General features: G+C 38.5%; 1 protein-coding gene across 1 annotated transcript in view; it reads left to right on the top strand.

The window, feature by feature from the left end:
* slc16a5 (solute carrier family 16 (monocarboxylate transporter), member 5) overlaps positions 1-14,561 on the top strand; it is a 25,377-nt gene that overhangs the window by 6,906 nt on the left and 3,910 nt on the right. The window contains exons 2-4 of the mRNA XM_015401781.1: positions 354-817; positions 4,138-4,281; positions 6,154-6,981. Coding sequence (XP_015257267.1) covers positions 457-817; positions 4,138-4,281; positions 6,154-6,981 — 1,333 coding nt within the window. The 5' untranslated portion in view covers positions 354-456. The remainder of the gene's footprint in view (positions 1-353; positions 818-4,137; positions 4,282-6,153; positions 6,982-14,561) is intronic.

The following is a 14,561-nucleotide window of genomic DNA, read 5'->3' as shown; positions in this document are numbered from 1 at the left end:
AAATGGCAATATATCAGCATATGAAGATATTGTGATATTTTAATGTATCAATATTTTTTCCCTCGTCTTTAGAAGTTTTGAAGTCTGTAAAAAAGAAGCTTTTAAAGAAGAAGAAGTAGTATTTTTTTTTTTTTTTAGACTTTAGAAACTCAGAAGCTGATCAAATATTGGGTTAAATATCGGTGGGGTGGCCGATGTCCGATATTCAGTTTTAAGGCCGATACCGATAGGGGGCCGATTATATCGTGCATCCTTAAAAATAAGTTATCTAAATGAGAAAATATTTTTTAAACTGACTCTATCTTGGCTGATTAGTTAAAGAAGCACTCACAGGTCTGTGTTTGTGATTATAGGTCTCCTTTAAGGGCACAGCGGTCGCAGTGACATGGGCAGCCAACGTTCTTTCACACCCTGTAGAGCAAACACCAGAGTCCTGCCTGCAGCGCCAAGCAGAAAATGACTCAGCGAAATGGAATCAGGGGCTCGAGTGATCCCAGTCTCGACTCTGAGACCTCCAAGGCTTTCGAGTTGCCCAACGGTTTGGACCACGACGAGGCGCAGGGGGCGGCTGACTGTGAGGGAGGGAGGGGGAGTGAAAGCGGAGACCCGGTGGCTATAACCGGAGGAGGCGTCATAGCTCCGGATGGCGGCTGGGGTTGGGTGGTGCTGGTTGCAACCATCCTGGTTCTGGCTCTGACCCTGGGCTTTCCCTCCTGTGTGGGAATCTTCTACACAGACCTGCAGAATGAGTTCACCGCCACCAACAGCGAAACATCTTGGGTGCCCTCCATCATGACGTCAGCGCTTCATGCAGGAGGTAAACTGAATCAGGGCTACCTCTAAAGTCCAACACTAACACATGAACACTTTATATCCCAGCAAACCATTATGAGCCTGAGAATAGGGTCCAGCTAACGACTGAAGTTACAGTCATATTAACACCTACGAATGTAAGAACATCCTTGGAGGTTGCCCTTACTACCCCACAGAGGAGGGTGTAAATGCTTTCATTGTTCAGTGGAACACGTGAAAGCTGAGAGGGAGAATTTGTGAGTGTTTTGAACAGTCTTGCTGTGTTTGTGTTAGTTTAGATGAGATTATTTCATGAGAAGCTGCAGCCAGCTTATTTCCCAAAGCCCAAACTGACCCTTTTATTTTTTTACAGAGGTGTGAAGCTCGTAGATTTTGCTTTTTTCATGCATCTGTCTGTTTACGTTTCCCCTTTTTAATTGTCTTGGCATGCAGTCAGTCACTAATTTACGTACACTCTTCTTAGCTTGAGTGCCATCCTTATTTTGGGCTCTAGCTTTTAATTCAAGAAGTTTAGTTCAAGAAGCCATTGTTTTTAAAGGTGGAAGGATCATGCAACAAATATATTAGTTTTTGAAGTCGACATTTGATTATTTTATTTAACAGAAAATTGTAGATTTGTGTTAAAAAAAGGTTGATTTATTGTCACGCAGACAAGAATTTAAAGAACGGGTCACACAAGTTAATCCACAACCTCAAAGTTGACCTGTTGTATTCATTCTAAAACCAGTTCTGATGTGGATTTGGGATTATTGTCCAGCTGGAACACCCAGTTGTGTCCAATTTAAGATCAATTTAGGTAACTTGAAGGGTGCTTTCTTTCTTTTGTTACATCCACCTTGCACAATAGCAATAACAAACTCTCAGTATGATTCTGCCACCGCTGTGCTTTACAGTTGGTACTAGGGTTGGGCGGTTTGCTGTTGCAATATAATCCCACTTTAACAAAACCCACTTTTCAAATTCAACACAATTTTGGTCACAATTCATTTAACAAGAGAAGGACCCTTTAGGTGGCAGCAGTAGGATTTTTTTCCCCAGAAAGGTGGAGAAAGTTGCAGCTAGCATGCAGATCCATGCATGCCAGTAGAAGTAAGAAGTTTTTTTACACAAAAGTTACCTTACAATTCTGCATCCATGGACTGTGGAGAGGAAAACTTTCAACATAATGAAAAAAACTGAAACTACAAGCTTATGGTTGGTTCAAAGGAAAATAAAAAATAAAATTGCAATCACAATATTGCAGAAAAATAATCGCGATTTTGATTTTTGATGAAATCGTTTAGCTTTAGTTGGTACAGTGTGTTTATGTTTTAAAGTTCCAGTCCTTGTGGCGTATTGTAAATTGTTACTTTTTCAAGATTTTATTGCTGGACTCTCACATTTAGCTGGTTTTACTGTATATTCATTGACTCGAAATGCTTCCATTGATAAATTAGCGATGGTTAAGCAGGTGAGATAGTTCAGGGTAGCAGAGACCAAATTAAATTGGGTTATAATTGCATAATCAGGCTAAATAATGTATAAGATCCCTATTGATATCATTTATGATTTGAGACTGATCAGATTACCGTATATATGGACATGTTTGCACTGAATTAAGAAGCGGTTCTCTGTGAAGATAAGGATGAACTTACATTAAATCTCATGTTACATGGAAAGTGAATGAATAGTATAGTGAAAATGCTATATTTTTTTAAAATCCTTTTTAGGTAGAAAATTACGGAAGAGGATTAGGGCCACTGGAAAAAAAAAAATGTTAACTGACTTTTTTTCTCAGAGTTCTGACTTTTTTTCTCAGAGTTCTGACTTTTTTTCTCAGAGTTCTGACTTTTTTTTTCGGGTTCTGACTTTTTTTATTGTCAGAATTCAGTCAGAATTCTGAGATTAAAGTCAGAATTCTGAGAAAAAAGTCAGAATTATGACTTTTTACCATACTAAACTGAAATAAAATAAAAAAATCGGTTAACTTTTTTTTTTCCACTGGCCCTAATTCTCTTCCGTAGAAAATAGATCAGTGACTGCAGACATTATTTCAATTCTGTCTCTTATCTAGTAAAATTCTTTTAGTTTTGTTTTTAGAGTCCTAAATAGATGTGTGCTGACCAGTTATAAAAGGATCCGTGCAGCCAGTGATGTCAACTTCCTCCTTTTTTATCACAATGTTATGTATTCTAAATGTGACGCAGTAAACGGAGGGGGAAGTGTGAGAGCGCAAAGGTGTCTAAAGTCAACATGCAGCGGATTTCCAATATGTGCACAGCACAGTTCAAACACTAGTTTATTATTTTTTTTCCTTCCACCTGTAAATTTGATGCATATCCAGTAAAATTCAACTAAAAACAAACAAACGCATTGGAAGGAAGAATGTGTCAACAGATTTTTATCAAAGTTGTGGATCTCTTTCGAGTAAATGTTCACTAAGCCAGAATACATCACAGCTCTGTTCACTGTGTATTTATTAAGGTAAACTGTAAACCCTTCACTACATTTTTAACATTCTTTGGCAATCTACAAGAGAAGGAAGAATTTCATTTAGTTTTTTTTTTTTTTCTTTTTTCAGTTTTCTAGTTTTTGTTGTTTGTTTTGTTGATTTTTCTCAGCCTTTCTCTCCTGTCTGTGCTTTGGAGATGGGCAGCCGCCCTCTGCTTCCCTTCTGGTGCTGATAAGGCTAATCCTCGAGGACACAGTATCAGTCTAAAAGCTTTTCGGTGTGTTGACCCATTTCTGGGGCCTTTCGGAGCTACAAGTTGAAGTTGCTCTTCTCGACTAAATTTATGTCCTAAAGGCTACGCTGCATGCTGTACATCCAGCACAGATCAAATCTAATGGAAAATGATTTATTCTCCTGCTTTCTCACCAAATTGGTTAAAGCATGTGCTAAAGCTGTAGCACTAACTGTTACAGTTTGGGTTTTTGAGGCTGTTCTCATGGATTTTTGAAACAGGAATGCTTTGAGCTTTGAAATTCTCTTAATCCCAAAGAAATTGGATAAAAACTTTGAGGTTTATCTTCATTAAGCTGCACAAAGCTGCCACTTCCTTTCCACTTTTCCAAGTTGAAGAATTAGGAGCTGTATGGGTTCATAGCACGGACATGGCATTCAAGCACACAAAAAAAGAACTTGTATTAATTGTAGTGTTTTTCAGGTGTATTGTGGGTACTGTCAGCTTAACCAAGATCTAATATTGCAGCTGAAAGTATCCTACAGCCTTTTAGCTTAGAAACAATGTTTGGCATTGTTGAATTTATATCTTCTCCTTGGATGTTCATGCTTTATGTGCGACATACTGTTTATAAACTAAGAGCATCACATGTGATCCACAGGTCCCTTCTGCAGCGTGCTGGTGGGGAAGCTGGGCTGCAGGCTGACCGTCATGTTGGGCGGAATCCTGAGTGGGCTTGGAATGGCCGCCAGCTCATTTACCCGATCCATCACTGAGCTTTACATCACCGCTGGAGTGATCACAGGTCAGCAGACACACAGCGAAGTCATTATTGTAGCTGAAATATAATGCTACGTTTACACCGGACGCAGCAGGCGCAGCAGAAGCAGCGAGTTTACATGCAAAGTCAATGGTTGACGCGCGTCAAGGAGCAGCAAAAGGTCCCGCAGCACGTTTTGAGCAGCAGGCGCAGCGCGTCTGAGCAGCTGAAGCAGCGCGTTGGGAGCGTTTAAGCATCTGACGCGCGTGACGCGCCTCAGAAACGCGCTGCTGCTCGAGATGGAAAAATTTAAATTTTGCTGCTCAACGTGCCGCGTCAACCAATCAGAGAAGCTGATCTGGGAGCTGGCTGGGAGAGAGACACAGCGCTGATGACACAGAGCGCTGTGATCACTCCTCTGAAACAGCTTATTGACGCCTAAATTAACTTAAAATGCAGAAATCTGCCGGCAGAATATGTTCGCTTTTAGTATCCTGGTGCCTGCAGTTTAGATTATTTAGATGAAAAGCACCTACCAGCCGCCGCAGTGAACCGCGAGGAGGCGACCCGGCCTGTTGAATGGGATCCTACTGACAGCGCACCGCTGGGATGTGGGGGTCTGAGCGGCTCCGACAGAAATAATATTGGAAGGTGGGATGGTAATCTGGATGAACTGACTGCACTGATTACATTTTCAGGTGGATTTTCTCACTTAAAAACATATTAAAACTACTTTTTTCCCACTGATCACAGCAAATATAGCTGCAAGGCAGAGAAAGGATAGTGAAGCTCCGCCCAACGCTCCGCCCAACCGCGCAGCCAGAGCAGCAAAGCTGCTTCAGCCGCGCGTCAGAACTAACTGGTACAAGCAGTAAAAATGAAGCAGCAGACGTGATTTTGCTGCGTCCGGTGTGAACGTAGCATATTGGTTGAGGGTTACCAAAAAGCTTAAAATGAACTAATAGAAAGATACTTTATCCTTCAATTAGTCAAATGTTGACGACCTTCAAAAACTTCTACAAGAAACAGTGAAAGGCTATGAAGTTTTCATGATACAAGTGTTTATGATTGATATGTGGTGTGCAATTTTAACAGCAGAATATGAATCTATTAATTTATATATAATTAATACATCATTCAAATCAGGGTAAAACCAAGTAATGATGGTTAGTTAAATGATTATTACTAACTACCAGGTGTTATTAAAAGCTTATCTTTGTGGCTGGATGTTTTGAACTTAAAATCCAAGATGTCTTCACCATCAGTAAAATGTAAAATCACTTTAGTTCTCTTTTACCCCTTGTTTCACTCACATGGTGTGACATCCTCTTTGCTTCCAATAAATAAAGTCTTCTGTTGTTTTTTAGCTTTTTTATTTACTGTGTCGTTGATATTGTTTTCAAAGGTGCTTTGAATAGAATATTTTTTCTTCTGTATCTTTATTATACGGAAGAGGATTAGGGCCAGTGAAAAAAAAAAAAGTTAACTGATTTTTTTTATTTTATTTCAGTATAGTATGGGAAAAAAAAGTCAGGATTCTGACTTTTTCCCCATACTATACTGAAATAAAATTAAAAAATCAGTTTTTTTTTGTTTTGTTTTTTTGTACACATCTATTCCTTCATGGTGCCCATCTACATTAAGAGTCAGAATTCTGAGAAAAAAAAGTCAGAATTCTGAGATTAAAGTCAGAATTCTGAGAAAAAATTTAGAAGTCAGAGATTAAAGTCAGAATTCTGACTTTTTTCCCATAATAAACTAAAATAAAATTTAAAAATCAGTTAACTTTTTTTATTTTTTTCAGTGGCCCTAATCCTCTTCTGTATTATTATTATAAATACTATGTAAAATGATAAGTAATCTGCTTAAAAGTTGTAAAGATTTTATTCTCTTCTTTATTTTTTCTTTTTGCTCCAGGACTTGGCTTCTGCTTTAGTTTCCAACCAGCTGTGACCATCCTGGGTCACTACTTTGTGCGTCGCCGTGCGTTTGCCAACGCCATGTCCTCCACGGGGACGGCTCTGGGACTCTGCACCCTTCCCTTCCTTGGAAACTATCTCCACACAGAGTTCGGCTGGAGGGGGAGCTTCCTCATCCTGGGGGCGGTCCTGCTGAACTGCTGCGTGTGCGGAGCTGTGATGAGGCCTCTGGAGCCCAAAAAGCACCGCGGCCAGCCGCTGATGAACCACGAACCTCTGCTAGAGAAAGAGACGAAGCAGGAAGGAAGGATTCGGACCATATGGAGGTTCCTAGTGACCTCCCTAAAAAAGCACATGGCCTTCGATCAGCTCCACAACAAGCGTTACTGTGTGTTTGCCATAGGCATCACCTTAATGATGCTGGGCTTTGTGGTGCCGTTGGTGTACCTGGTTCCTTATGCAACGGCACACGGCATGGAGCCGGGTCGGGCCGCGCTGCTGCTCTCCATCCTGGGTATTGTTAACATCGTGGTGCGGCCGCCCTTTGCCATCATCTTTAACATGCCCTGGTTCAAAGGGCGGCACATCTACGTGTTTGCCTCCGCTCTGCTGTTCAACGGCCTCAGTAACAGCATCTGCTGCATCGGGGCCTGCTTCCCCGTTCTGCTGGGATATGTGATCATGTACGGGCTTACAATGAGCGTGGTCGGATCGCTGATGTTCACCGTCTTGATGGATATAGTGGAGATGAGCCGCTTTCCTTCAGCGCTGGGTCTGCTTGCTGTCATGGAGAGCATCACGCTCCTGATTGGACCTCCGCTGGCAGGTAACAGTTGAAGATTTACAATATAGATACGTTTCCTCTGAAGTCCACATGGTGTGATCAGAAACAACATAATGGATGGTTGAAAATCAGTGTTGGGAAGTAACAAAATACGTTTATTTGACGCATATCTTTACTTTACTTGAGCACAGTCAAATATTGTACTTTCTACTCCACTACATTTGGATGAAGCGGTTACTAGCTTGTTCCTTATGACTCAGCTTTGCTTTGCTTTGTAATCTACTGTTGCTGTGTTTCTCTCTGGAAATGCAACTTTAACATGTAAGATAGCAGCCTTTAGGACTGAATTTGGACACCACTGTTTTAGAGATTTGCATGAAATTGCACAAATGTGAGAAACTCAGGGCATATATTATTGTAGTTCATTAAGACATCAGTTTTTGCAATGTGGCCAAGTTGTTCAGTAGGATGACTTCTCAAATAGGGGTGTAAATAACAATCGTTTTGTATCGATGCATCGATCCAACAGCCGACGATCCGATGCATCGATACGTCCACAAGAATATCGATTTAGGTTTTTTTTCCCTCCGATCTTTTTTATCCATTTGCTCCTGGACGTAATTCTCCCTCCCGTGCTGCGGTGCCGCTAAACCTATTTTGCCCTCCTACCTCACTTCCTGGTTATACTCTTACAGCAGTGTGTTGCAGTGAGCTTGACACAGAATTTTTTTAAATTTATGCTCAATATTGAAGCGTGGTCTGTGCTGTGGGTCTAGAGAAGGCCGAGGCGGTGAGAAAGTGGGGGCGAGTTTAGTCCAACGACGGAGGGACATGAGGGCCAAAAAGAGTGGAGATCCAGGTGGAAAAAGGGTCCCAGCGTTCTCACGCACCTCGCTCTTCTAGCAGGTCAAACTTCATGAGTTGTTTTCTGCAATTTGGCGGCATGGTTTGCAGTCAGCTACAATTTGGGAGAGGTGCAGCGGAGCGTCTGTGGAAGGGGACGGGGACGTCTGGAGCTTAGGTATTGCATTGCACTCATTGCACTGATTTTGTGCAGTATTTTTTGATGCAAAGCCTTGCAGAATCTATAACGCAGGGGTATTAGTATTTTTCAGTGAATGAGGTTTTAATAGGAATAGGTGGAGTGCAACTTTTCTACTTTTATTTGCTGTTGTTTCTCAAAAGAAAATGCATAACGATATTACAGCTTTCATTGATTTATTTCAAATTTGAAACATTGTCAGGCCTGTAAGGTGTAAAACAAAAAAATAAAAAATAAAAAAAAATAAACCAATTAATCGAATCAAATTATATCATGGTGTATTCTTGAGTATCGAAAATAATTGAATCTTTGGGTCAGGAAATCGATACTAAATCTAATCGCCATGATGAATGTGATTTACACCCCTATTCTCAAATCCGAGTTGCTTTCTCTTTGTGGTAATAGATTCAATCTTAACCCTCTATTCCATAGTAAAAGTGTGAGGAGAATCAAGGCTCTCTTTTTCTTTTGCTTTTGAGCAAGAAATAATAATCACAACAGCTGTCCTTAAGTATTTGTTGCATTTTTATGCTCAAGTTCTTAAGAAATGGTGTAAAATTTATAGTGGAGTGTTTCTATACATCAATACATCAGGTGGTTTCTGAAATTTACAAGGCTCTTTGAAAATGATTCATAAATGTACTTAAATTAGAAAACTTTATTTGTATGTATATAAGTACTTTTAAATGCATGTACTTTTGAATACTTAAGTATTTTCAAAAGTGAGTACTTTAATACTTTAATTTGAATAGATGTTTGAAAGTAACTTTTACCTGTTGTTTTACTAGTTGAGTAAGATTTGACTGAGTATCAATACTTCTACCGTACTCGAGTACTACGGTTGAGTACTCCTTCCTCCACTGTTGAAAATATGTTGATCAGAGTTGATTTTTAAGTTTAAGGCAAAATCCTGAATAGACCCCAGTTGTTCCCTTTTATCTTCCATCCAATAACCACACGTACTCACATGTCAAAATGCTGAAAACATTTTATGCGAGTGTTTCTACACAACGATTTTTTTAGAAATTTAAACTTTATAGGCTTCAGCTTTTTGGTGTAACATCATCTATGGCGTGTAAAACCGGCAGGAGGCCTCAGATCACAGCTTTGTGTGGGCTTGGTTTCATTGCTGCCATTGTTTTTATTTAAATTATTATTTCAGCATTGCTGAACAATTTAGACCTCCTCAGAATAAACTGAACAAAACCAGCCTCATAGTCAAGGTAGCCTTTATTCTGTTTCTTTTGTTTGTGTGTACTTTTCATTAATAAAGGCTTAGAGTTCCCTCTAAAGGTCTTGTTCACTATAAAAATACAATGGTTATAAAATATTGCTGCTATTTAAAGACCAGAGTTTCTTTTTTTTTCTTTTTTTTTATCTTACTTTGAATGAAAAAACTTGAGATATTCACATATTCTCATCTAAAATACCCAGAGATCAAATCAACACAGTGCAACCTTTCAATCAAGTATGAGCCTAATTTGAGAAATCTGAAATTATTTTTAGATGAATATTCAGCAATTTGTGCGTCTCGATGCTCTGTGTTTGCTGCCCTTATAAAAAAACATGAGAGGTTCAGGTTCATTGCTCAATGAGTTGTGATTCAGCGCCGCTTTAATGCAGTCTGAGCTCTCCTTAAACACTAACCCCTATTTACATAGCGTCCGCTCCACCCAGCTGTGCAACAGCAAATACGTGACAATTAACAATCAGTAAGAATATTTCCAAGGCTGTGCAGGGCAGCGGTAAATGGACAGAAATCAGGTCCCAGTAACGGGAAACTGAAAGATCACAACCAGATTTTCAGAATACTTTACCAAGCTATATGTGCTCAAACCTTGCTAAATGTGGACATTTACAAGTATATTTATATACAGGCCACTCCACGGTGGCTACTAGGTGTTTCCAGGATCAGGAAGCTGCAGCAGTGGAGGTGAAAAAAATAAAGACAATCTTACTGTAGAACCTCAAAGCAATATTTTGACCATTATATTTTGCGCTCAAATCTGAATCTTGAGCATGTATGGAAAGCCACAAGTGTCACATATTCAATCCTTTTAAAAGAGGCAATATTTCTATTTCTAAATGTGAACATTTCAATGCTACTTGGTGGGGCAGGCATCACATTGAGAGTATGTTTTTAATCCTAAATAGATAAATGCATATTTATCTTCATTAGGGTTGAAACAAATTATTATTTTGCTAATTGAATAATCTGTCGATACTTTTTTTTTTTTCTATTAATAGATTAATAATCGGATAAGAAAAGGTGCCTTTAAAGTACATTTTAAACAGACTTTAAACGAGGTGAAGCTAAAACTTTCACTTTAGGAATTCTGTATGGAGCATATTTACAGATTACATTCTTTTTATTTTATCTTAAAGCTACAGTGTGTAATAATTACAGGGATATACAGTCAGAAATGTAATATATTATACATAACTATGTTATTTATCATCATCTACGAGCTCAGCCTCTTAACTTTAATATTTGTGTTGCCTTAGAATTCGTTATTTATAATTACATAGGAGCGGGTCTCGCAGCCATGGAGGCAGACATCTTTGCGCTACGGCAGCGCAGAGCCAACAAACTAGCGATTGCGAGATTGCCCATTACGCTCGAAAGTAACTACGGCAAGTTGAGAGAGATGAACTGAGACGGTACTGAACAATAGGTACTAAATACTACTATAGATACTAATAAATACTATCTGTAAAATTATCTATGTAAACAAACCTCATCACTTGAGAAGGTAGGTGATGCGGACGTCGTGGAAGACATTTTGTCCCGTAACGCTCGCCGTACTGTTGGGGGGGAGAAGCGGTGGGGGGAAGATGTTCATGTTGCTGCGGTCTGCAGTCTGGACGTTAGATGTCGCTGAAAATTACCAACTGTAGCTTTAAATGCAAAGTGTTTATATAATTTTTTACAATTGCAGCGTCATTATTGCTGTGAATGGGTTGCTCTTTTAGCTAATGGATGAGTTAAAGTCTGTATACTCCAGGTAACAATCAATTATTTAATTAGTTTAAGATTATTTCAATAAACAAGATAAAAACACATTGTTTAATCTAGAGAACTGAATGTTTTTTTCTTGTCTTTACAATCATCTTAATGACTTCTCCAAAAGCTATTTGATACCAAAACATAGAGGGAGACGGTTTCATTGTGCAACAGTGCAGGGCTGCTAATTGCCTTCCAGGGAGCTAAGCCTGAAAGTTACACATCCAGCAGCTCTAGTAAATAAAACTTAGTGTTAATTTAAGGTTCTTAATTATGTCCTCAGAAATGAGCTTTTTAAAAACTATCAAAATTGATCATAAAGTGAAATCATACTGGTATTATTTTGACCAATTCCTTTATCAGGGATCTAGAAACTCCCGCCCAGAGTTACGTTATTAAACCATCTATATGCAAAAAGTGTTATATATTGACCTGAAAAAAATGCAAATTCAAATAAATAAGGTGACTGTCAGTTTTTATTTAAAAAGAGATAATTGGTTGGTTTAGATGCAGCTTTGCTAACCTAATGCTGCCATGCTATTTTTCTGCAGAACAAAATACTTTAACGTTAGCAGAGGCCTTTCAGACATGAAGCTCTTTGTTTTTTGTACGAGGGGCGTTCAATAAGTGATGCCCCTGACCCACTTCCAGATGTTTGATCGAACTGAAATTTTGCATGTGAAATTATTTAAATCTATATAGATTAAATAGCAAATTACAGCTCTGAACTAATTTTGGTTTCAGATATACAGGTGTTCAAACTGAGTCAAGTCTGTGTTTTTGAATTTGAAAGGACGCACACAATGGGAGACTTTTGATCAAATGAAAGTAACTTATAGTGATAATGTCCCATAATATGACCTTGTAAAACATTTTTCAAAGTCATATAATGGGCATCATCACCATACGTTACTTTAATTTCATCAAAAGTCTCCCTTTCAAATAGAAAAACCGGATCACTGCTCAACACTCAACAGGCCCCATGTCAGACTTTACTCAGTTCAAACACCTGTAAGTCAGAAACCACAAATAGTTCAGAGCTGTAATTTGCTACTTAACCTATAGAGATTGAAATAACCTCACATGCAAAATTTCAGCTGGATCAAACATCTGGAAGTGGGTCAGGGGCACTACTTATTGAACGCTCCTCGTGTTTTTTTTGCTGAGCATTTCATGGTGCGCTAAGAAGTTGCTGCGTCATCCTCTTTTGGGGAAATGTTTTCCCTTTGTGAACAGTAGGCCTCAATGAGCCATTAGGAACCTCAAACTGTTTATGAAATGGTCTCACTATTCTTATCTCTAATGACCTTAGAGAAGCAGCTGTCTGTGCTTATAGGTTTGAGCTTTTCAGGAAAAATGCTGACTTATTTTTCCCAGAGTGTAATTCATGTCCGGAGGCTTTCGTCTTTAACGGATCCATATTGGGTTCAAGTCCAGGAAACTGACCTTCTCCCCTTTCTCTCTACTCCATTTCCTGTAAGCCTACTTTCAAATAAAGGTCACTAAAGCCAAAAAAGAGCTGGACTCTTTACAATGCTGAAGTAAGTGACTTAACAGAGTTGAGTAAATTTTACTCTTCAACAGCTCTATCAAGATATTAGTTTTAGAGAACAACTGTTTGGGTAATTTCTTTTTTTGACATTTTACCCAAATTTCCTGTGCAGAGATGGTCACACTTGCTGATGATCAATAAATCAAAGCAATTGATCAGCAGGTTGAATGGACTGTGTCTTCCCACCTTCTGTGTTCATGCTTCCTCAAATGTAGAAGTTCTCACGTTTGAAAATGCAGATCAGCAGAAAAAGGCAGCTAAACGGCAGTTTTTCTCTCAATAAGGCCTGTTGGGACAGAGTCAAGGCACTATGGTCGAGTTCAGTTTGGAGTAGAAAGGGGGGGGGGCATCAGACTCAGGGCTCAGGTGACAGTTATGTTTTCTGGCTGCTGTTGAGACGATCCATGACGTAACCTCGACAACATGTTGGAACAGGATCAGTGTCCTCATAACGGAGACCAGAGTCAGTCGAGGGTCAGCTATAACACGTTATTGACTAAAAATGCTGATGTTTATTGGGAAAAAAATCTAACAAGCTTTGATTTCCTGTTTTTTTTTTTTTATTTTTTTTTTTTATTATCACTTAAAAAAGTCGCAAGTCTGTTAAATGTTATACCTTTTCAGTAGGAGTGTTTTTTTACTTAGATGCATTATTTTTGTAATTTAAAGTAATAACCAATTGAAAGGATAGAGCTTTTTTTAATTTACAATTTAATTGGGCTTTATATTTTATTTTGAAATTCCTCTGGATTAACCACAAGTATACTTGGCCTTAGTTTATTATTGTTGATTCAGTCCACTGTCAGGATAAAGTGATTGCCTCTGGGTTTCGAAAATAGAGATTTGTTTATTTCTAATGAGATCATATTACAGTTAATTGTGCAACATTCCTAGTTTAGTCTAAACTAAAAGGAAGTGTTTCTTCTACTTGAAATCATGTAAATAGTTAATAAATGACAAACTTATGTGTGACTTTCATATTTCCTTTCAGTTTTGATTGGTGTAATCTTATTTATCACAACATATTTTCACACAGTTAAATCCAATTTTCACATTAACTTAAGCTGCACCACCTGACCACACAGTCTTGCTCTGTATGCTGTAGTAACAGCTTTTAATATACATCTTTTGGTTTCTAGAAATTGCTGTTTTCCAAACAAAACACTTGCTTAATGTCGCCTCAAGTAACTCAGGGAAAGTGCAATATTAAGTTGGAGGCTGGATATTAATCTGGGATTAACTCTGTTCAACACGAAATCTGGAACAAACTGGCCGTGAAAACGTTATCCGATCTAAATGTGGTATTAAAAAGGCGTACACAAATTCACTAGGGTGCCACAGTTTTTCTGTACCTAAGCGGGGCTGTCCCTGTAGTGTAGATAGAAGATGCAAATATAGTGACTAAGTAAATAATGTGAGTGTAGCTTGCCTCCATTTAAATTAGCTATAATGCAAGGTTTCAGGTTAAAGTCTATACATTTGTTTATTTAGGGAAATTAAAAGATCGCCTTTCCCTCAAATGGCTTCAGATTCTCAAAGTCTAGAGCTTTTTGGATGATATAGATTGTATAAGAAACAGACAAATAGCTAATTTTGACCCACCTATTGTGTTAATACCTTGAGTTAATACCTGTATTCACATAATCTCTCAAAAAACTCCTGAATTCAGTTTCATCTACATATTATGGATTAGTCCTTGGACTTAGGTGCTTAGGTACCTTTGCACCTTTGTTAAACATGACATAAAAAAAGAACATATGCTGAAAGGTGGAGACAACCTTAGAAGAAACGGGTGGATGGGAGAACTTCTTGCACTGCTGAGTTTACAATAAAAGCATAAGGGAAGACACTAGGGATGCACGATATTGGGATTTTGGCCGATATCTGATATGCCGATATTTTAAAACTCATGTAGCCGATTACCGATATCGATACTGATGTTAAAGCTGGACAAAAATAAGTAGTCATTGAAAATAGCAGTTTTGTTATCCATTTCTGACACTTTGAAAAATAATATACTCAAA

This window comes from Cyprinodon variegatus, unplaced genomic scaffold, assembly GCF_000732505.1.
Source record: "Cyprinodon variegatus isolate N-32 unplaced genomic scaffold, C_variegatus-1.0 Scaffold1258, whole genome shotgun sequence".
NCBI lineage: Eukaryota > Metazoa > Chordata > Actinopteri > Cyprinodontiformes > Cyprinodontidae > Cyprinodon > Cyprinodon variegatus.
Note: the sequence above shows the minus strand (reverse complement) of the source record. Positions and strands in the feature narration are given on the sequence as shown.